The sequence below is a fragment of the Equus quagga genome, chromosome 9 (genome assembly GCF_021613505.1).
Source record: "Equus quagga isolate Etosha38 chromosome 9, UCLA_HA_Equagga_1.0, whole genome shotgun sequence".
Taxonomy (NCBI): domain Eukaryota; kingdom Metazoa; phylum Chordata; class Mammalia; order Perissodactyla; family Equidae; genus Equus; species Equus quagga.
In genome coordinates this window covers 26,008,236-26,030,431 of record NC_060275.1, presented here as the reverse complement: position 1 = coordinate 26,030,431, position 22,196 = coordinate 26,008,236, and the positions used below count along the sequence as shown (strand labels likewise).

Here is a 22,196-nt window from a genome sequence, read left to right as displayed (position 1 = left end):
TTGCTTCAGAGGGAACACATAAATACAATATAAAGATTAAGTCTTATCGTCTTTGAATATTTATAGATCCCGATGATAACGTGAAGGAGCCCAGGTCTGAAAGACCATGTAGAGAGGTCCAGATCAGCAAAGAACTGCCCAGGCAAATGACTGTTGTTGAAAACCATTAAATTTTGGAGTGTCCTGTTATGCAACAATAAGTAACCAATACAATCAACTCTTTAAAAAAAGAAAATATTCTTGTTCTATAACTATCCAGATGCCACCACACTATTATAATCCTGCTTTCCGACGGTGGTGAAAATTTTCCCTTTTAAATATTTAAACTTTAAAAGAAAAAATAACCACAAGCTAAACTGATTTTAATACATTTTGTAGGATTAGAAGGAATGCAACAAGGATTAGAACTTTAAGATACACATTAGACAATTGAGCACAACGTGTTCCATTTTTCAAAGTTTCTATTTTCCTGTCTTCCCTAGAGCAATAAACAGTAACTACTATTTTCATAGATAAACAGCTCCATTGTTAGACAGTAATCCTCTCTTTATATTTCAAGTCATTATCATCTCCAAAATGACCTTTCATTTCACTGCACAGTCTCACCACACTGTTTCACAGTACAATTGTACTCTACTCAAATTGGAAGAGCCTGAATAAAAGCTAGAGGCCCAAGGATTCGTAGGTAATTTAGGAACAGTGTCTAGTGGCACAAACCTTCTAGCAGTAGTAGAAATGAAAGCTACTTTAATGAGAAAGGAACTCAGGAATGAGGTAATTAAATATAACTAAATACATTTAAAATATAAATACTACTGCGTGTTTTCTCATTAGTATCAGGTAAAATGAAACTATCTATCCCGAATTCTGGTCTCAGAGAAAAAGGTCAGAGACAGTTATAAAGAAGGTGCTTCATATTATCAGGTCCATCTTTAAAACAATGAGATCCTTTGGGACAATCCCATCAGTCCTTCTTTTTATCAGAGATTTCTGTTGGTCCTTTTGTTGGTAGTCCATTCACGTCTGCACCCTAAAATGAAAAACCATAGTAGATATTACTACAACAAATGAAACTCATTATAAGAGACATTCTCTTTAAAAACAGACAGTAAACTTCAGAACGAAAAAACTCTGCTTCTAGAAATGTGCAGGATGGCTAAAAATTAGTGCAGGTGAACACAGTCTAAATTGAACTTAACAAGTACCAATGCTAAAACCAACAGAGTTGTCTAGGTATTCATTTAAAAAATTATTTCATTTTGTTTTTTAAAAAATTTCTATGATCCTTCCAATTAAATCTCTTACCAAAGTTATCAGTGAAACTGGCTTATTTTAGTATCATCTCTTCTTGTCCATTAGCTATTTACCATTAAATAGCCAGCCAGGTAATACTGGTTATTATCTTGGCCATAGGGCAAGGGGCAAATGCATTAATCAGAAGCCTAGTTTAAAACGAATGCTAACTACTTTAAAAAAACATCCCAAAGCCTTCTGTTTTAAAAAAGAAGAAACTTAAGACACAGTAATGAAGCTTCTGGGTCCAAGAACTTGCCTTTCCAAAAGCCAAGTATTTCACCCTGACTGACCACCCCCCTTAACTGGCCCTTATTCAAGACATTTTAATGTTCCTACCTTATAGTCTCCTTTGCCTTTGTTTTTATCACTGGATTCTCGTATAGCTTTTCCAGGCCACATACGACTAACAAAGGGGGAAATCAGGGGGTATATATATGGCTCCAGGAATTTTTTGTAGATCCAGAGCAGAACTGGAATGACAATACAAGGAATGCACACCATTGTCCCAGCCTTGAGCTCCTCAACTGTTGATAGACACGATGAAAAAGCAAATTAGTTCATCATAGATTAACGACAGAAGGAACGTACCTAGATTAAGATATTTGAAAGGACGATTTCTACATTGAAGAAAAAAACTATTAGCTAAAAGCAAGAGTGTATTATATAAAAATGCTATCTGCAAGGTAAAGGAACAGGTGGCAGGCATGAGAATAATAGTGAGGCTCCTGTCTCCAAACCTCTCCAATCACTGCTCGTCAACCACAAATTTGATGATAAACGACAGACACCAACACCTGCTGGGTGCTAGGCAGTTAAGCCCTTTGTATCTATCAACTCACTTAGTCCTCAAAATACCCAGTGAGGCTGGGTACCCGTGCTATCGCCATTTACAGACAAAGCAAAGGAGACAGAAAAACATTAACGAACTTGGCAATTATGCCTTATACTCCAGTTTAGTGTGAGTATGAGGGGAGAATCACCTTCAGGGACTTGACAACGTCGATTAGCCAAACCTAAAATGCTAATGGCAAAATCTTATAATATGAAAGTCTCCTCTAAGATATCACTTTGCAAGACCTCTAGGATGCAAACTGGCTGGCCCTTCCCAGGCAAGAACTCTTGCTTAATATATTTGCTTTTTGTTTTTCATGGCAATTAAGGTGTACCAAGTAACACAAAATGTTATTTAATATTATTGTTAAAAGTTGTCCACTTCCAAAAATTAACACCTCTAATTTCCTTGATGATTAGAAATCATCTTGAAATTTCTCAACATCAATAATTTCTTGAAAAAGAACCAATACTACTTCCATAGTATATCATTAAACCAAAGACTTCCTGAATTTACAAGAATTTTTAATCCCTTAGAGTAGGACTTTAAGAAGCTTCAGAACAGTGCATAAGGCTAACTCAGTATATTAAAATTTCCTATTTTCAAAATATTGCAAATTAAGTGGTATCTGTTGGCAAATGAGTCGGCACCATGAGTACATTGAAGCAATTTAAAATTATTCACGATACAAGAGAACAGTGGTATAGATAATCCAGACTAAACGGGGCTTTGAAATGATACAAGAGCTATAAACAAACAAAAATGAGGGGCCAGCCCCCACCCAGTGGTTAAGTTCGCACACTCGGCTTAGGCAGCCCAGGGTTTCGCCAGTTCAAATCCTGGGCGCGGACATGGCACCACTCACCAGGCCATGCTGAGGCGGCGTCCCACATGCCACAACTACACAAGGACCCACAACTAAAAATATACAACTATGTACCAGGGGTCTTGGGGAGAAAAAGGAAAAATAAAATCTTTAAAACAAAAACAAAAATGTCAACGTACATCAAGGAATGACCAGCTTTTTTATAAAGGATTCATAACTGGATTCTTTAAAACAGTTCCCTAGTCAAATCAAAATAACAAGTATTACCAAAATATTTTGCTCCGAAATTTTAAAGAACATATTCTTTGATTAAAATATGCCAAATAAGTAGTGAGTCTTTTTACAGCATTTTTTGAAGAATCATTATTTTTGGCCATAGACATTTAGACTGTGATCTGCAGAGACTTAAAGAGATGATCCGGTTTACGTCTTGCACACTCTCACAGGTACCATGGCACAGCAATCAATAAGACTGGCTGCCAGCTGGCTGATTTGAGACCTGCTTCCACCACCTTCTAGAGGATATTCCTGGGCAAATTTAACCAGTCTGTGCCGTAATTCCCTCATGAGTAAAACTGAGTAAAACGAAGACGATAATACTATCTCACTGGGATGTAGTTTGGATTAGATAACTTAACAGGAACACAAGGCTCAGACCAGTGCCTGCATATATTAAGTGCTACTTAAGTGTTATTACCATACAAAGAAAAAAAAAACAGATCCAGAAGCTGTGACTTGCCCAAAGTTCACACAAAGAATTCTCTTCTGGTTTCCTAGCTCAAGTCCCTTTCCCCTTCCAAAAACACAATGATCATGTTACTTCTTTTGGACCAAATATTCAAAACCAACTAAACTCTTCAAAACAACTGGCGATGCTCGAGCACTAGGCTAAGCTGATGGCTAGCAATCCCTCCAACATAAAAATTCATTTTTACCTACTAGTAATCGGTGTGTTTTGAATGAACTCTCAAGAACAAATACTACTAATCACTTAAGTCATCATTACGGCTTTTATAAAACTTTCCAGTTCTTTCACAATGAAACCACAGTATTTTATCTTTCTTAATCCTCAACATGACTCTTCAATGGGCCATTTTACTACATACATGTGGAAACTGTGGCTAAGAAAGGTCTAGAAGGCGGCTATGATAAATTGGCAAAACTATTTTCTTCACTCTCTCCAAGCCAATTCTCGGATATTACAACGAAGCGAGCAAAATGGATTAAAGTTGCTGGAGGAGCGGAATATTCTTTCGTTCGACGCAGTCCAGCACAGGAGAGGAACAGGCTGAGGCGCTCTCAGAAAGCGGGCAGGTGCAGGGGGGAGCGCCACCTCCCTTTAACTGACCCCGTTCGGCATATCATTTTACTGGAGACGAGAGCGCAGGACCGGCGGAGTCAAAGACAACGACTGAAAAGATGGAGAGGACGACTGAACGATGGTGGAGAGAACAGCGAAGCCGAGCCCACGGGCCAAGGGAAAGAATAAACGGATACAAAGTAACGGGGGCCGCCGCAAGCAGATGTGAGGGCGAGGGGCGGGCAGGGGCGCACGAACGGAGAGCGAAGCGGGGTACAGAGAGCGCGCAGGCGGGCCCGAGGCGCCGGGGGCAGGAGAGCCGCGCACCGGCTGGGCTCGGTCGGCGCGGCCCGGGCTGGAGCCTGCGGAGCAGCTCGATAGCACCGAGGCCACAGCCCTTCCCCACCCCGAACCCCAGCCGCAAACCCAGGCCCCATGCCCCGCTCACCCGCGACCACCAAGCCCAAGTGGAAATGGCCGCACTTCCGGTGGGAGGGACGTGCTGCCGCCGAGCCAATGGGCACCGCAGACGGGGCCGACAAAGGCGCGCCTGCGTCAGCCTGACGACGCACAGGGCGTAACGGTGACGCGGAGGCGGGGCTCGGCGCGGCTTCCGGTGCTGCAGCTGTTAGCTCAGAGCCTGCGGGAGCAGGGCAGGGCTGGGAGTCCGAGGGCCCGCCCCCAACGCCAGCAGGAAAGTCATTGATCCGGGAAAGACGCCAGAGACGGTGGTTCGCTGCCCACAGGGAAGGTTACACCGTTTGCATGGGATCGCTGGGATCTTTTCGAACGCAGTTCTGGCTAAGTTATTCACTGGGCTAGTTAAGAGGGTCGTAAATTCAAGGGCAGGAAAAATTAATATTAAAGTCAGCTTGACAGCTAGATGTGATCAGAGACCGTGTTGGGAGGATATGGAGAAAATGGGACCCTTACACTGCCGGTAGGACTGAAAATGGCACAACTACCTTGAAAACGAATGGGTTTCTCAAACGTTTACTAAAGTTACCATGAGATCCAGCAATTCCACTCTTGGCACGTACCCAAGAGAAATGAGAACACGCACACCCAAAAACTTGTACTACACGAAGGCTCACAGCAGCACTATTTGTAACGGGTAAAGAACCCCACAAAACCCAAATGTTCAACTCATTAAATAGCCTACTCAGGGAACGAACTTGTTCGTCAATAACAAAGTAGAAACATCCTGCAACATGAACCCTGAAAACATTGGGCTAAGTCAAAGCCAGTGACAAAGGGCCATATAAGGCAGGCGCTCTATATCCCTCTGCAGATACCAACAGATGAGGGTATTGTGATGTCACTTGTATCAAATATCCAGAATAGGCAAATCTATATAGACAGAAATACTAAGTGGTACCCTAGGGCTGGAGTGACAGCTAACCACTGCCAAGGTCCCTCTTTGGGATACTGAAATGTTCTAAAATTGACTATGGTTACATCAGTGACTATACTAAAAGCCAGTGAACTATGAATCTGTGAATTGTAACAGTGTGTCCAATCTCAAAGTGGTTGGAAAAAACTTTCAGACATTTCCCCATGTTCAAATTCTGTCTTATGCAAAGAAACACCGAGATGTTCAAAACAGCATGTTTATGAACCAAAACCAATGGCACAGGGCGAACAATATGTTTCTAATTCTAATCAAAAGAAAGAAGAAAGCTTGTTTGACCCATCTTGTGAGGACATTTGAAATATATTTACTAATAAAGACAACCAGCGTTCTGCTTTTATTTATATTTGCATTTATTTTATGCTGAATTTATTCCCGGGCCATAAGTTTTTGTTTCTTCAGTTTCTTCTGGGATATCTGGGGGGAAAAATAAAAAATAAAAGGACTGTTAAGTTTCCTGAAGAAACCCAAGCTACATCTTAAAGGAGTAGGTCAAAGTTGAGTGAACTAATTGGAAACTTCAACATAAGGGAAAAAGTCCTTTAGCGGAGAAAAGGGGTATGGGGGGAGGGGCAGACAGGAGGAAATCTAAAGTGGAGGAGAGCCGACTCTTCAGAGGCAGGGAGCCCAGCTGTTAAAGACCAAGTGGCAGCAAGGATGGAGGATAACATTTAAGCGATAAAATCAACAGAAACTAAATTCATTAAATATGAAGGGAGGAGTCTAGAATCATTCCCAGTTTCTTTGCTTGCTTCATTTACTGAAAACAAGATTATCAGATTTTGGGGGGGAGAAGGGTGCTGGAGGGAAGGGAGTGGCCCATTTTTGGACATGTTGTATTTGTTTTTTTAAAGATTGGCACCTGAGTTGACATCTGTTGCCAATCTTCTCTCTTTTTTTCCTCCTTCTCCCCAAAGCACCCCCCCCCCTCCGGTACATAGTTGTATATTCTAGTTGTAGGTCCTTCTGGCTCTGCCATGGGGGATGCCACCTCAGCATGGCTTGATGAGCAGCGCCATGTTGGGGCCCAGGATCCGAACCAGCGGAAAACCAGGGCCACCAATGCAAAGCATGCAATCTTAACCAGTCAGCCACAAGGCCGGCCCCAGAGATGTTGCATGTGAAGTGGCCATGGACATCTAGCTGGGGCCATCAGCAGATAATCATATAGTTCTGATATACTGAATAAAAAGTCCTAATTACTATTAATCAAGAAACAAACGAGACCCATGAAAGCCAAAACAAAATGAGTAAAAAACTGCCGGTTGCTCAGAATAGTATTCTTTCATGGTTGTTCCAAAGGTGTCCTAAGTTAGTCATCACAGCAACCACAAATCTAGTATCACACACAAATGAAGCTGAGCAACGAGCGAGTAATTTACCTTTTTCTTCTGTGCAACCTCCTCTTCTGGTTTAGGAACGATTTGCTCTTTTTCAGTAAGGATCATCTCGATGTGGCAGGGAGAGCTCATGTAGGGGTTGATCCGACCATGGGCTCTGTATGTCCTGCGCCGCATCTTGGGAGCTTTGTTCACCTGGATATGCTCAATGACCAGAGAATCGACATCCAAACCCTGGGAAGAGGAAAGGGGGAACAAAATCAGACACCATCTTTATCACTTAACATCACTGGAAAATCAAGTCCCTGCCTTAATGAGACCATTTCTGAAAGGCAATCCGTAAGACTTTAAACAGCTTATTTGTTCAAACACTTGTTTTCACCTTTATTCTAAGTGCCCTTCCTTAAATCTAAGGACGGACCAAAACTCAGTGCTAAATGCACTTTGTTTATAAGTGGCGTCCTTAAAAGTCATAAGGGGAGGGGAGTTACAGGATCTGGTAGTGTCAATTTCTAAGCCTTGATATAAGTAAGATTTTGGCAGCACGAATTAGCAGCTAGAAGGGTTACAACAGCCAGAAAGACCAACATTAATTCCACTTTTGGACCAGAATTCCAAATGCAAAATGGTAATGGATGATGGCCAAAATGGATAAACCTGTCTTTGGTTGATTATATCACTGTTTTTAACTAAACTGAAATTTAACATGTCTCTCCATTACAAATGTAGGCAACAAACCACATGTACCATTACAAAGACAATCAATTTGGTAACTAACTTGTTCCTTTGTAATACTAGGTATTTTATCGTCTGTATAACAAATCTGCACAACAGCAACATTAATGGAACAATCATCCAAGTTGGATGCATACAAACATGTTATAGGTTCGGGTACCTTAAGTTCAGCATTACTCTCTGCATTTTTAAGCATGTGCAGTAAAAATTCAGCACTCTTTTTGGGCCACCGACCCTGTGTCCAGCCCCACTGTTTGGCCTGAAAGAAAACGGAGAGACTATTAGTCATTTCCTGATTTAAATCAACGTTACAACCAAGATGCATTTATTTTATCCAACATCAAGGTTGCTCAGAACATTGTTTTTTTCATGGTTAATCCAAAGGTGTCCTAAGATTGTCATCACAGCAACCAGAGTCTGATTACAGGCAGGCCTTAGCCATTCTCACCCCATTCAATCACTTTCCCTTATACTCTGCCTTTTCAAATGGCAGCCACGAATTCTCACCTGGGCACACCTACCAACGCCGCCATTGTATCGACGGAACGGCACGCACTGCTTCTTTAAAGTGACATCCTTCAGATACTTGGTGGCTTTTCGGATGTGCATACCCTTGATGGCCTGGGCAGTTTCACGAGTGTTCTAAGTATAATAATATAAACTGAGCGTTAACTATGTCAAAGGATCACCATTTCTAAAGTAACTTTAACATTAAATTCTCAGATGTTTAAAATGTCCACATATTATTAAGTGCTAAAACTTTTCCATTCTTGGGAGGTGAGGTAATACAGTGAGAAAAACGGATCTGTGATTGAGAACCAGGGGGCTTGGTTTGAAGCTATGAAAAAACAAATCCTAAACCTGTTTATTCACTGTAGTCTCTTAAACTCCATATCTTATCCTTACAATTACTGTTGCATACGTTCATCTGTACACTAGGTTCGCAAGTAGTTCTCTAGTAGTTTTACCCAATTCCACAAATCCTACATCAAAGCGCTCATTGCAAACTGATGGTTAGCGACAAAAAGGTGGCTGCTCAGAACTGATTAATTTTCACGGTAAATCCAAAGGTGTCCTAAGAAAAGCATCACGGCAGCTACCTTTTCAGAATAGTCAAAACACACTGGGACACGTGAAAGACTCTTAGAGCATGACCATGATGCACCTACCTTAAAGTGGACACGAAGATTCGAACCTCTTGATTTGCATGCTAAAAGATGAGTAAAGCTTTCGTTAATTTTCGGCATCTTATGGTTTCTCTTACCCCAAAATAAGAAACATGCACCCCTTTCATGTTCACTTACATTTTGTAGGGTTTTCCGGGTCAAGTGAGTAGCGAACCATTTTCGGAGATCACCTGCAAGGGAGCAGAGTTAATTCTGTCAATACACATCTACAATAACTTACAATTTAAATACGTATCAAATGCTACCAACAGCTGCTCAGAGAGTAGTTGTTTTCATGATTAATCCAAAGGTGTCCTAAGAAATGCCATCATCGCAGCTGCCCTGCTCTCCATCCACAGCCTGCATCCCCTTTACGTCTACCAGTGACTACAGCAGCGCTGACACCCGACTGGTGACAAGGACCTCATCACCCTCTGACCCTCGAAAAAGACAGAGCCTGTTTCCATCCAACTCGGGATCCTTCAGGCGTAAACCGACCCGGCAGAACTCGACTACAGCCCTCTACAGACCCCACCTGGGCTCACACGGCCTCCCCAGCAACGCTGTCCGTCCGCACACTTTCAGACTGCCACCACGCCAGCGAGTCTGAAACGCTCCTGTGCAAAGGAGCGAAGCCTCGATCCGACTCGACTCTATCGCTCCGCAACTTTCTCTCCTTGCGGCCACCACTCACCGCGAAACACTGAACCTTTGGAGTCGGAGGCCGTCCCGACCGCAGGCCGCCTGTACCCCCACCACCCCCATTCCCGTCCATCGCGCCCCTCTGCGGGAAGCAGAGACCGGACGCCCACGGCGCGCCAAGTCGGGCGCTCCGACACGTCCCCCGCGCAGAGGAACACCGCCTTCAGCGAGGAATCAGTAGCTGCCAGAGTCCTCTTCCCAGGGGTCTCGAGATGGGCACCCCCGAGGCCAGGATGGCGGCGATGATCAGAGGATTGGGCACTCAGAGACTTACGGCTACGAGACACTCACCTCAGGCCGCAGACGTGAAGAGGAAGAGCGGTGGCTTCTGGGAGAATTCGTGGTCACTCGACCTCTCGCGAGATTCCCCGCCGGGGGGGGGGGGGGGGGGGAGCGAGATTTGAAGAGGGGAGGAGGAAAGCAAAGGAGAAAGGGAGTGTGGAATATGTTTTAGAAGATCTGAAAACGAGGTGCCTCCTTAGAGACCGTCTCAAAATTCTCCTTTTTTTTTCTATCTGGAAATAAAGATTTTAAATATCAATCAAGTAAAAACAAGTTTGTAGTTCTAGGACAGGACCACGTATTATTAGATACAGACGAAACATTTATTCATCAACATTCGTTAGATTTGACAATGTGGTCACGTACCCCTGAAGGTGGTTTGTAAATGGATAATTAAGAAAATGCAAAGGATGGGATGTAATTAAGATAATCAGAAAATTCTCAGGATAGGAATATCACCCAATCAGTTGTACGGCAAGCTATGTAAAGGACGTGCTAGGCGAAGGGTCTGGGTCCCCACTGCCCCTTCTAGATCTTCATCCGGTAGAGAAAAACACTTGGGTATTATCTTCCCTTTATTCCTCCCCCAGGTCATTTATCTGGTTATTCTCTCACAGTCACTCGTGGTATTAGCACTTAACTTTAGCTCTTCTATTTCATGGCACCATCACTCTAGGCAGATTCAAACCCCCAGTGAATGGACTTTGGATAACGCTCTAGGCACACTTGGTTCCTTGACCTGTTTCAGAGACCTCAGTCTCAGGTCCGTATCCTGGACTCCACTCCCGTTGCCAAATGATGGATTCCATTGTCTTTCCCCAGTCATTCCCATCCCTCACATGGTTTCCATCGCAGGCTGAGAACTCCCAAATTACAATCTCCTCTCCACATCTCCCTCCTGCGCTAGCCCCAGATATCAAACCGCTCCCTGGACATCTTTCCTGAAAAGTCCCTGAAGCAAATACTTGAAACCTAAGGTGTCATTAAACTGAACTCATTATCTCCTTCCCCAGGGTCTAGTTTTCTGTTGCGTAGTAATAATAACAGCCAATGCTTTAAAAAGCTTGCTAAGTTTCAAGCACTATTTCAGTGATTTTACATGCATTTCCTCAATTAACCTTTAGGACAACTGTTGAAAGATATTATTCCATTTTAGAGATTACTTCCATTTTATAAACGGTGAAGCTGAGGCACAGAGAGATTAAAGAACTTCCCACAAAGTCCCGGAGGTAGGAAGTGACAGAACTCGAAACAAAGACACACTCCGGTGACCAAGTTCATCATCATTTGGCAATCCTGCCTCTCCCCTGCCTTGGCCAGTGGCTTCTCTGTGCTGTACACTAGATTCTTAAACCAGAAAGCTGGGAGATAATTTCTTCTATCTTTGCACGCATAAGTGCTTAACAAAATCTAGATTACTGCTAGAGTCTTCTAAGGTGTCTTCTTGCCTCTTCCCCCCACATTCTAATGTATCCTCATTATTCCAGACAGAATCATTTTTCTAAGATAGCTGCCAAAATGTTCATGTCACTTTTCAGGTTCCGTTTTTTTCTGTGGCTCCGCTTCCAAATTTCTGGGGATGACTTAAGAGCCTGCCACGATCTGGCCTTTGCCCTCTTCATCTCTTACCCCTCCTTTCTTCTTCCCCTCCACACTCGAACCATATTCTCTCTGATTTTAGGGAGAGATCAAGCCTATGGTTAAAGATTAGACACGCCACCTCATTTGACTCTGTGTTAGCCAGCACTGGATTAAACTAGAAGGAATTCAAACCTTTTGGGATGATTTCCTTTTGAGAGAAAGGTTTATCTTTTAGTGTCTCAATGATTTTCCTATAAAATTTAAAAGAACTCTTTAAATCGTATTTGATACATATATTTCCTTCAATCTGTTGTTTGTTACTTCATTTTTATTTTACTATGTTAATTGTGCAGAAATCTTAATTATTAAAACAATAGTGAACTACAGAGTTAATCCTTAGTAATCCATTTATTTGTTCATTCATCCGTTCAACAAGTATTTATTGACCACTTATTATATGCTTATCATTGTGCTTAGATGCTGAGCTCTAACAGGTACTAGGAGAGTCCCTAATTTCAAGGAGTCTTGAGGTAGGGGTTGGGATGGAGGGATAGGGAACTAGGAGCTGAACAGCCAATTAGAATAGACTGTGAAACTGGTAAAGTAGGGTGAGCATTGAGGACCTTATTAATAGCTCTTAGGGTGGGAAAGCCTCTCCTGAGAAGATGACATGGCAGCTGCACCATGAATGACCAGAAGGAGCTAGTTGGCTACAGCATAAGAGAGAAATAATTCTTGTTGCCAGCAGGAAAAGTTCTACTATGGGAACTATAGGTGTTCGGGTTCCTTTTGGGTTTGAATGGGGAAATATAAGGAGGAGAGATGAAACTGATCTTGAAGGATCCCATTTGTCTGCCAAGAAGTTTCAAATTTATCTTAAGGGTTAATGAGGGACTTTTGAAACCGTTTAAACCCTTGGGGGATGGGTGAGGTGACTTGATCAGATTCACTTTTGAAAGGATCGGTCTGGAGGGAGACATTTGGATGCCACAGAGGCAACACCAGAGGGTGGCAAAAGATGGTGGTGGCCTGAAGTGATCAGATTCAGTTCGATTTTTTTGAGAAAGAAAATGGAGAGTGGTGGATGAATTCAAGAGATTTTAGTAAAAGCAGCAGGATTTCACGATTGTAAGCTATGAGAGTTGGTAGCTCTGTAACTTTGCTTATGCTTTCTGATTGTGCTGCCAGCATCTGCTCATCGAGCCCGTGGCACAGTCTTCTCCTGCCTCTCTCGGTATAACAAAGGAAAACTAGCTTTATGGATGACGCCTCCCAGAGGTATTGTGTGTTGGATGGCAAGGAGAAGCATGAATCCCTAAAGGAAGAATTTCATTCATAAGAAATTGGAGAAGTGTTTTTGAGGAATGGTAGGGTTTGAAGATGGGCCAGAAGAGGATCTTTCCTGCCAACCTCAGCGGACACCACTGTTCTGAGCAGAGTAAGGTCATTTGAGGAATAGCAGGAGAACTCTACTCTCAGAGCACAAGGAGGTAGGCAAGGATCACATCAGGAGGGCTAGTTAGGGTCTCTAGGCCCTGACAAGGCCCTTGGAATTTGTTTTAATTGTCATGGAAACGATTGAAGGGCTTTAAGCAGGGAGGGGGCATGATAAGATTTATGCCGCAAACACATTGCTCTGAGTGCTCTGTGGGGTGCAGACTGTGGAGGGGCGAGAGAGCAAGCAGGCGGGTGGAGGCAGAGGTTCTTGCAAGAGCTGATGAGAGCTTAGACCAGGCTGGTCACAGCCGGAGCTGGTGAAAAACAATCAGACTCAGTGGGTCTTTTGGAGGTTGAGCCAACGGAACTTGCTAATGGGTTGGATGTGGGAAGTGAGGGAAAGACACTCATCAGGGAGGGCTCCTAGATTTTTGGCTTGAGCCCTGGTGGTACAATACGCTGCACCTGGAGGAGGAACACGGAATAATAAGGTGAGCTTCCATTTGGTAGTATGAAAAGTTTTTTTTTTCCATTTTAATGTATAAAATTTAAAAACACGTAGAAGTAGAAGGAGAATAATAGAGTGAACCTTCAGGTACTCATATTAAACTTCAACTGTAATCAACATTTTGTCTTTCTTATTTTATCTATTTTCTTCTTCCCTCCCTAGCTTCTACCACCTCCCTTCCCTTTTTTTGCAGAAGTATTTTAAAGCAAATTCCAAATATATCCTTTGGTTTATACATACTTCAATATATCTCTCTAATGATAAAGATTTTCTTTTTTTTTTAACATAAGCATTTTATCATTATCATACATAAAACAACAACAACAACAATAATTTCTTAAAATATTTCATACCCTAGTTTGTGATCAATTTTCTCTGTTTGTTCAAATCAAGATCCAGGTAAGATCCAAATATTGTATTTGTGAGATATGTTTCTTAAGTCACTTTTAATCTATAACTATTTCTCCTTCTCATATTCTCTTTGTAGCTCCCCCCCTCCCCCCACACCCACTGCATGTCACTTATTGTTGGAAACGCTGGAAATTTGTCAGGTAGAATTTCCCCACACTTCAGGATTTAGCTAATTACATCCTCATGGTGTCACTGAACATTTTCCTCTATCTTTCAAGTTTTCTGGAATTATATCTTGAAGCTTGATCAGATTCAGTTCAATTTTGGGAACAAGAAAAGTTCATAGGTGGTAGTATGTATTTCTTATTACATCATATCAGGATGTACATAATGTCATCTGATTGTCTCATTTTCACTGAGGTTTAGATGGATAAGTCAGTTCAGGAGTTGTCAGTCTGATCCCTTCATTATAAAGTTCTCCATCAGCTTTTGACCTAATGGCTTTAGCAGCTATTGAAATTCATTGCCTAGACCCAAATTATTTCATCTGGAGTTGAAAAATGGGGATTTTTTTTTCTGATTCTATCAGCATTTTTTTACTTGTGTAAAAAAGAATTTCTCCTCTTTCAATTATTTGGTTTTCTTGAAATATAGTACACAGGAAAGGCAGAATAAGACTTACTTTTCCCCTTTACTTATTGACTTTCAGAAAAATGGGCTGGTTCTCTGGTAACTGCCAAAGGTGACTGATTTAGATTTTCACAAATCAGCCTTATTGAGGTAGACTTTATATGAAATAAAATTCCCCCAATTTCTAACATACAATTTATTAAGTTTTGATACATATATATGGTCATGTAGCCACCACGACAATCACGATGTTGAACATTTCCATCATCCTGAAAAGTTTCCTTACCCTAATCCCCTTCTTCCATTCCTGGAACCCAACAACTACTGATCTGCTTTCTGTCGCTATAGTCTTTTAAAGATTTTTGTTTTTCCTTTTTCTCCCCAAAGCCCCCCTAGTACATAGTTGTGTATTTTTTTTAGTTGTGGGTCCTTCTAGTTGTGGCATGTGGGACGCCACCTCAGCATGGCTTGATGAGTAGTGCCATGTCCACACCTAGGATCAGAACCAGTGAAACCCTGGGCTGCCAAAGCAGAGTGCGAGAACTTAACCACTTGGCCACGGGGCTGGCCCCACTATGGTCCTTCCTTTTCCAGAACATCATATGAATGGCATCATACAGTATGTAATCTTTGATGGCTGGCTTCTTTTATTTAGCACGGTGCTTTTGAGATTCATTTAGATTGTTGCACATATCAGTAAGTCAATCCTCTTTATCGTTGAATAGAATTCCATTGGTTAGCTATATCACAATTTGTTGATCAGTTTATCAGTGGGTGGACATTTGGGTTCAGGATTTTGGCTATGATGAATAAAGCAGTTGTGAACATGTGAGAACAGATTTTCGTGTGGACGTATGTTTTCATTTCTCTTGGGTAGACACCTAGGAGTGGGATTGTCCAGTTGCATGTTAAGTTTACACTGAACTTTTAAGAAACTGCCAAAGTGTTTTCCAAGGTAGTTTTGCCTTTTGACATTCCCACCAGCAATGTATGAGCATTCCAGTTTCTCCACATCCTCGTCAAAACTTGATATCGTCTGTCTCTTTAATTATAGCCATTATAAGTGGTTGTGTAGTGGTATCTCATTGTGGTTTTAATTTGCATTTCTCTAAAGTCTAATGATGTTGAGGATCTTTTCATGGGCTTATTTGATATTTCTGAGGTATCTGCTCACATCTTTTGGTGAATTGTAAACAGGCTGTTTGTCTTCTTATTGTTGAATTGTAAGATTTGTATATTTATATATTCTGCATGCACGTCCTCTTTCAACTTTGTGTAACCGTGGGCCCTCCAGGACCAGTTCAACTGACCCCATCTCATCAACAGAGTAATTAGAGTGGTTTTTCAGGAACTGAGATGCCTTGTCCAGTTCAGGCCAGTTGAGACCACCAACCTATCAACTGGGCCTGTGCAAATGCTCGACAAGTGACCTTTTTGATGTCAAGGAGCTAAAAACTCCACCCTCACATTATGGTAATGCCACCATTTTGTGAACATGCATCCTATAAAGAGCCATGAAGCTTCACTATGCTTGCACAGATCATCAACTATCTCACTTCTCCTCACCTCCAATCATCTATTTCCACACTTCAGACCACATATCCCCCTACTCCATAAATATCCCTGAGTCCCCATTTTTGGGAGGCAGATCTGAGATTGATTCTCCTGCCTCCTCACTTGGCTGCCTTATGATTAAATCCCTTCTCTTTGCAAACTTGTCATCTTGGTGATTGGCATAATTGTGCATGGGGCAAAATGAACCTGGTTCGGTAACATTTGGCAGTATTTTCTCTCTGGTTCTGACTTCCCTCTTTTCTTAATAATATCTAATGAAATGTAAAAGTTTTAAATTTTGATGAAGTCCAAGTATTGATTTTTTTCTCTTATAAATTGTGATTTTTGTATTATATCTAAGAAATCTTTGCCTATCCTAAGGTAATGGTGATGTTAGCATCACGGCAGAGTGGGTTGTTCCCCTTGTCTCCTCCTCTTAAGTTACAACTAAATGGACAATCATTAACCAATAGAGTATTCCCTATGCAGCACAACAGGATGCCTGAGAGATCCACGCAACCATGCATCTGAAGGTGGGTAGACTGGCTCCCCAGGAAGAAGTGGAACTAGGTGAGTGCACCCCTCCTCCTTCCTGGTGGCAGTGAGCCAGATCGCAGATCCTCACACAGTGGCTGGCTTGGTGCGACTGTAAGTAGAGGCAGGGGCAGGTCAGTCTGTGTGCAGCCCAGCCTGCACATGAATGCTTTTGAAGTGGTACCTGGCCCTGAAGAGTGCCCACTGTGCAGCAGCCCCACCTGTAGGAACACTCCCCACTGAGTGGCGGTGGCTTAGCCCCTGCATAGGCGCCCCCTCTGGCTTATTGTGCAGCTCAACTGAACTGCCTATGAGCACATCACCAGACTGCACAAAAGAAGTACCCCTCCCCCCAGCACAGCAGCCCAGCTGGTCTCTTGTCAAGTGCAGAGGCCCCACTCACATGAGAGTAACCTGCTGAGTGGTTGCAGCCAGCCCCTGCAAATGCAGAGCAGCCCTACTGACACAACTACCAGCAGATGGGGTGGTATCAAAAAACACAGTTCCTGCCCCCCTCAGTGGTGGCAGGTGGAATCTGTGATGTGCTATTACCACAAATGCACTGGCAAAGGATCAATTCATCAAACACCATGAAAAACTACAGTAACGCTTCAGAGGAGAAAGAAAATGACAAGTCTCCAGAAACCAATCCTGAAGTCACAGAAGTTTACAATCTAAATGACAGAGAATTTAAAGTAGTTGTTGTAAAGAAACTCTATGACTTATGAGAAAACTCTGAAAGACACTTCAATGAGCTCAGGAATAAAATTAATGAGCAGAAGGAATACTTCACCAAAGAGATTGAAGCTCTGAAATAAAAAATCCAAACAGAAATTCTGGATATGAATTAATGAGATTAAAAAATAATCTAGAAATCATAAAAAATAGATCTGACATTATGGAGGACAGAATTAGTGAATTAGAGGTTATAAATATAGAAATGCTTCAGGTGGAGGAGGAGAGAGAACTAAGATTTTTGAAAAATGAAGAAATTCTTTGAGAAAAATCTGACTCCATTAGGAAAAGCAATATAAGGACTATAGATATTCCAGAGGGAGAAGAGAAGGAGAAAGATGCAGAGAGCTTGTTCAAAAAAAATAATAGCTGAGAACTTCTCAAAGCTGGGGAAAGAATTGGATTTGCAAGTGCATGAAGTCAACAGAACTCCTAATTACATCAATGCAAAAAGACCTCTAAGGCATATAATATTAAAACTGGCAAAAATCAATGACAGAGAAAAAATATTAAGGGCAGCAAGGCAGAAGAAAATTACCTACGTAAGAACCTCTATCAGGCTTTCAGTGGATTTCTCAGGAGAAACCTTACAGGTTAGGAGGGAATGGAATGATGTATTCAAAATACTGAAAGACAAATCTTTCAGCCAAGAATACTCTATCCAGTGAAACTATCCTTCAGATACCATGGAGAAATAAAAGTTCTCCCAGATAAACAAAATCTGAGAGAGATCATCACCACTAGACCCGCCTTACAGAAAATGATGAAAGAAGCCCTCCTACCTGAAACAAAAAGGCATAGGTTTACAAAGCTTTGAGCAAGGAGATAAATAGACAAAATTGCAAAATTGCAGCTGTCTATCAGAATAGGTTAGCAAACACTTAATTATAAGATAAAAGATAAAGGGAAAGAAAGCATAAAAAATAACTATAAACATTTCAATTAAGTCACAAACATAACACAATAAATAATAATTTGTGACAACAATAACTCAGAAAGGGAAGAGGAAACAGAGGGAACCTGCTTAGACTAATGGAGATAAGAGGCTGTCAGGAAATGGACTATCTCATCTATGAGATCTTTTATACAAACTGCATGGTAACCGCTAAACAAAAAATCAGAGCAGAGCCACAAATCAGAAATAATGAGAAAACTTTCACAGAAAACCACCAACCTGATATGGCAGTCAGAAACACAAGGGAGAAGAAACAATGGAAATATAGAACAATTGGAAAACAAGAGATAAGCCCTCCTCTATCAATAATCACTCTAAACATAAATAGATTGAATTCTCCAATCAAAAGACACAGAGTGGCTGGATGGATTAAAAGGCAAGACCCAACAATATGGTGCCTCCAGAAAACACATCTCAGCTCTAAAGACAAACCCAGGCTCAGAGTGAAGGGACGGAAGATGATACTCCAAGAAAATGGTAGGTAAAAGAAAGCAGGTGTTGCCATACTTATATTAGACAAAGCAGACTTCAAGATAAAAAAGACAATGAGAGACAAAGAGGGGCAGTATATAATGATAAAAGGGACATTCCACCAAGAGAACATAGCTCTTATGAATATATATGCACCTAACACAGGAGCACCAAAATATATAAAGCAACTACTAACAGACCTAAAGGGAGAAATTGACAACAATACAATAATAGTACACTTACATGAATGGATAGATCATCCAGACAGAAAATCAACAATGAAGCAGTGGCCCTAAATGAAATACTAGACTAGATGGACTTAATAGATATATATGGAACACTCCATCCAAAAACAGCAGAATAGGGGCTGGCCCTGTGGTCGAGTGGTTAAGTTTGTGCACTCCGCTTCGGCGGCCCAGGGTTTCGCCGGTTTGAATCCTGAGCGCAGACATGGCACTGCTTATCAGGCCATGTTGAGGCGGCATCCCACATGCCACAACTAGAAGGACCCACAACTGAAAGTACACAACTATGTACCGGGAGGCTTTGGGGAGAAAAAGGAAAAATAAAATCTTAAAAAAACATAGCAGAATACACATTCTTCTCAAGTGCACATGGTACTTTCTCAAAGATAGACCATATATTGGGAAACAAGGCAAGCCTCAATAAATTTAAGAAGATTGAAAACATATAAAGCATCTTTTCTGACCACAATGCTATGAAACTAGAAATCAGCTATAAGAAAAAAGGTGGCAAAGACACAAATATGTGGAGACTAAATAACATCCTATCCTAAGGTAATGATTTTTTTCTATGTTCTAGAAGTTTTATAGTTTTAGTTCTTATATTTAGGTTAATTTTTGTAACTCAATTTTGTTTGAGATGAGTCCAAATTAATCTCTTTGCATATATATATTCAATTGTCCATGCACTATTTATTGAAAAAATGTTCCTTTCTCTATTGAATTGCTGTGGTATTTTTATTGAAAATCAATTGACCATAAATGGGAGGATTTATTTCTGAACTCTCAATTCTGTTCCATTGATCTATATGATTACCTTTGCACCAACAACTCACTGTCATGATTACTGTAACTTTATGGTAAATTTTGAAATTAACTAGTATATGTTTTCCAATGTTTTTCTTGTTTTTCAAAATTGTTGTGGCTCTTCTGAGTCCTCTATATTTCCACATACATTTTAAGATCAGCTTGTCAACTTCTCCAAAAAGCCTGCTGCAATTTTGATAGGGATTGCATTGACTCTATAAATCAATTTGGAGAGAATTGCCATTTTAGCAATATTAAGTCTTCTAATCTATGAACAAAAAATGTCTTATTTAAATCTTTTTAAGTTTCCCTTAGCAATATTTTGTGGTTTTCAATGTTTTAGTTTTGTTCTTAAAATTTTTTATGCTATTGTGAATAAAATCATTTTCTTAATCTCATTTTTGGATTGTTCATTACTAGGATGAAGAAATACAATTGATTTCTATATTTTGAACTTGTATCCTTCAACCTTGCCACATTCTTTAGGATTGCTTTCTTCCTTTTTTTCTTTTTTCCTTCCTTCCTTCCTTCCCTCCCTGTTTCCTTCCTTTCTTCTTTCTTGACTTATTCCACTGGCCAGGACCTCCTGTACGATGATAAATAAAAGCAATGAAAGTGGACATCTTTGTCTTTTCCCCAATCTTAAGGAGAAAACATTCAGTCTTTCACCAGTAAATATGCTATTAGCTGTAGTTTTCTCGTAGATCTTTATCAGGTTGAAGAAGTTCTCTTTTATTCCTAGTTTGTTGAGAGCTTTTTTTCATTAGTAGGTGTTGAGTTTTGTCAAATGTTTTCTCTGCATCTACTGAACTAAACATGTGGCTTATATCCTTTATTAATGTGGTGTATAACATTAATTGATTTGTGAATGTTTAGCTTTGCATTCCTTGGATAAATCCTGCTTGGACAGGGCACATAATCCTTTTATAGTTTTACTGGATATTCTGTTCACAGGGATATGGTTCTGTAGTTTTCTGGCGATGTCTTTGTTTGGCTTTGGTGTTAGGGTAATGTTGGCCTTACAGAATAAGTTGGGAAATGTTTCCTCCTCCTCTGTTTTATGAAAGAGTTTGTGAAGGATTGGTATTATTTATTCTTTAAATATTTCATAAAATTTGCTATCTGTGGGATATTTAAAATTTTTGAGAGAAACAGAACAATATTTGATGTGGGTCAGGCATTGTGTGAATTACTTGCTCACTTTAGTTCATAATTTCAAGATTAGATATTTAATACATTCCTTTTGATGTCATCATATCTTTGCAAAGCTGGATTTTCTGTGATTGCTGTCATGAAAAGAAAGTTGTGTGTAAAAATCATCATGGAGCAGGAAATGAGGATGGTGGTGTCCAATATGATTCCAACGTTTGCAAACTTGTGCAGTGCCCAGAAGATGCACACACCTCATTTGTAAGAAATTGTTATTTAAGAAGCAAGTTGGGGCTGGCCCAGTGGCACAGCAGTTAAGTGTGCACATTCCTCTTCGGTGACCTGGGTTTTGCCAGTTTGGATCCTGGCTGTGGACATGGCACCGCTTGGAATGCTGTGGTAGGCGTCCCATGTATAAAGTAGAGGAAGAAGGGCATGGATGTTAGCTCAGGGCCAGTCTTCCTCAGCAAAAAGAGGAGGATTGGCAGCAGATGTTAGCTCAGGGCTAATCCTCAAAAAAAAAAAAGTAAGAAAGTGAAACTCCAAATAAATATAAAAGGTTAAACACTAAAAAAAAAGAAGCAAGTGAATTGTTATTTAAGAATAAAGTATATTTGAGAAATAAATACAAGTTTTTCCTTCATTCTATATGCATTATTTTTGCAAATGGCTTCTAAGCTGTTAGGATATAAATATTTTTAATTTGTTTGGACCTAATGACTTAGAAAATGGAACTGTTGGGTATTTCTTTTGTCCTATAAACACTATAAAAAATTAGCGAGATAGTAAGGGTGCTGTGAACCAAGAAAGTTTGGAAGCCTCTGCATAGAGTGTAGATAGAGAAGGATACAGGTGCTAGGATTGAGACCACAATGCTCCACCATTTAGATGTCAAGAAAGGAGGTCAAGCTAGCAAGGAAGGACTCAGAAAGAGTTGTTAATGTGGTAAGAGGGAGACCAGAGAAGTTTGGTGTTACAGAGGCTGTGAGAAGTTCCTTTGAATGCTAAGAGGTTAACTAGGATGAGGACAAAAAGGTGATCATTAGATTCTGTAAAAGAGAGGACAGCAGTAGTCTATTTTTTAAGAATTGTGTTTATAATAGTTTACATCAATGTGAGATTTCAGTTGTAAATTATTTGACTGTCACCATATAAGTGCTCCTCTTCACCCTCTGTGCCCACCCCCCACTCTCCTTCCCCTGGTAACTACTGAACTGTTTTCTTTGTCCATGTGTTTGTTTATATGGCACATATGAGTGAAATCATCTGGTGTTTGTCTTTCTCAGTCTGGCTTATTTCGCTTAGCATAATTCCCTCCAGGTCCTTCCATGTTATTGCAAATGGGATGCATT

The 22,196-nt window shown here is 40.9% G+C and overlaps 2 protein-coding genes and 4 non-coding genes across 7 annotated transcripts; all 6 read right to left on the bottom strand.

The window, feature by feature from the left end:
* Window positions 1-352: 352 nt before the first annotated feature.
* Window positions 353-4,813, bottom strand: C9H18orf32 (chromosome 9 C18orf32 homolog). The gene is made up of 3 exons (XM_046672149.1): window positions 4,703-4,813; window positions 1,633-1,820; window positions 353-1,030 (listed from the first exon to the last, which is right to left on the bottom strand). Exons 2-3 carry the CDS (start codon window positions 1,795-1,797, stop codon window positions 965-967), a joined length of 231 nt encoding a protein of 76 aa, XP_046528105.1. The 5' UTR covers window positions 1,798-1,820; window positions 4,703-4,813; the 3' UTR covers window positions 353-964.
* Window positions 4,814-6,004: 1,191 nt separating this feature from the next.
* RPL17 (ribosomal protein L17) lies at window positions 6,005-9,918 on the bottom strand. Of its 2 annotated transcripts, XM_046672147.1 has the most exons (7): window positions 9,900-9,918; window positions 9,045-9,097; window positions 8,910-8,950; window positions 8,248-8,382; window positions 7,901-7,999; window positions 7,048-7,239; window positions 6,006-6,082 (listed from the first exon to the last, which is right to left on the bottom strand). In XM_046672147.1, the coding sequence occupies exons 2-7, from the start codon at window positions 9,082-9,084 to the stop codon at window positions 6,035-6,037; spliced, it is 555 nt and encodes a 184-aa protein (XP_046528103.1). In that variant the 5' UTR covers window positions 9,085-9,097; window positions 9,900-9,918; the 3' UTR covers window positions 6,006-6,034. The 2 variants fall into 2 exon arrangements, with proteins under 2 accessions (XP_046528104.1, XP_046528103.1); XM_046672148.1 differs by lacking the exons at window positions 8,910-8,950; window positions 9,900-9,918 and having other exon boundaries at window positions 6,005-6,082; window positions 9,045-9,095.
* Window positions 6,930-6,993, bottom strand: LOC124245237 (small nucleolar RNA SNORD58). The gene has a single exon (XR_006890233.1). It is a non-coding gene; the product is annotated as a small nucleolar RNA SNORD58 (small nucleolar RNA).
* Window positions 8,086-8,150, bottom strand: LOC124245234 (small nucleolar RNA SNORD58). Its single transcript, XR_006890231.1, has one exon. It is a non-coding gene; the product is annotated as a small nucleolar RNA SNORD58 (small nucleolar RNA).
* LOC124245235 (small nucleolar RNA SNORD58) lies at window positions 8,772-8,836 on the bottom strand. The gene has a single exon (XR_006890232.1). It is a non-coding gene; the product is annotated as a small nucleolar RNA SNORD58 (small nucleolar RNA).
* Window positions 9,178-9,243, bottom strand: LOC124245238 (small nucleolar RNA SNORD58). Its single transcript, XR_006890234.1, has one exon. It is a non-coding gene; the product is annotated as a small nucleolar RNA SNORD58 (small nucleolar RNA).
* Window positions 9,919-22,196: the final 12,278 nt, after the last annotated feature.

What these genes read in the sequence shown, in the direction of transcription:
- C9H18orf32 (XM_046672149.1), bottom strand. Translation starts at nt 1,797, where the DNA reads ATGGTGTGCATTCCTTGTATTGTCATTCCAGTTCTGCTCTGGATCTAC. An exon ending in AAGGCAAAGGAGACTATAAG is followed by an intron (nt 1,031 to 1,632) that starts GTAGGAACATTA and finishes TTTTCATTTTAG; the next exon opens with GGTGCAGACGTGAATGGACT.
- RPL17 (XM_046672147.1), bottom strand. Translation starts at nt 9,084, where the DNA reads ATGGTTCGCTACTCACTTGACCCGGAAAACCCTACAAAAT. An exon ending in ATCTTCGTGTCCACTTTAAG is followed by an intron (nt 8,383 to 8,909) that starts GTAGGTGCATCA and finishes TATTATACTTAG; the next exon opens with AACACTCGTGAAACTGCCCA. An exon ending in GCGTTGGTAGGTGTGCCCAG is followed by an intron (nt 8,000 to 8,247) that starts GTGAGAATTCGT and finishes GTTTTCTTTCAG; the next exon opens with GCCAAACAGTGGGGCTGGAC.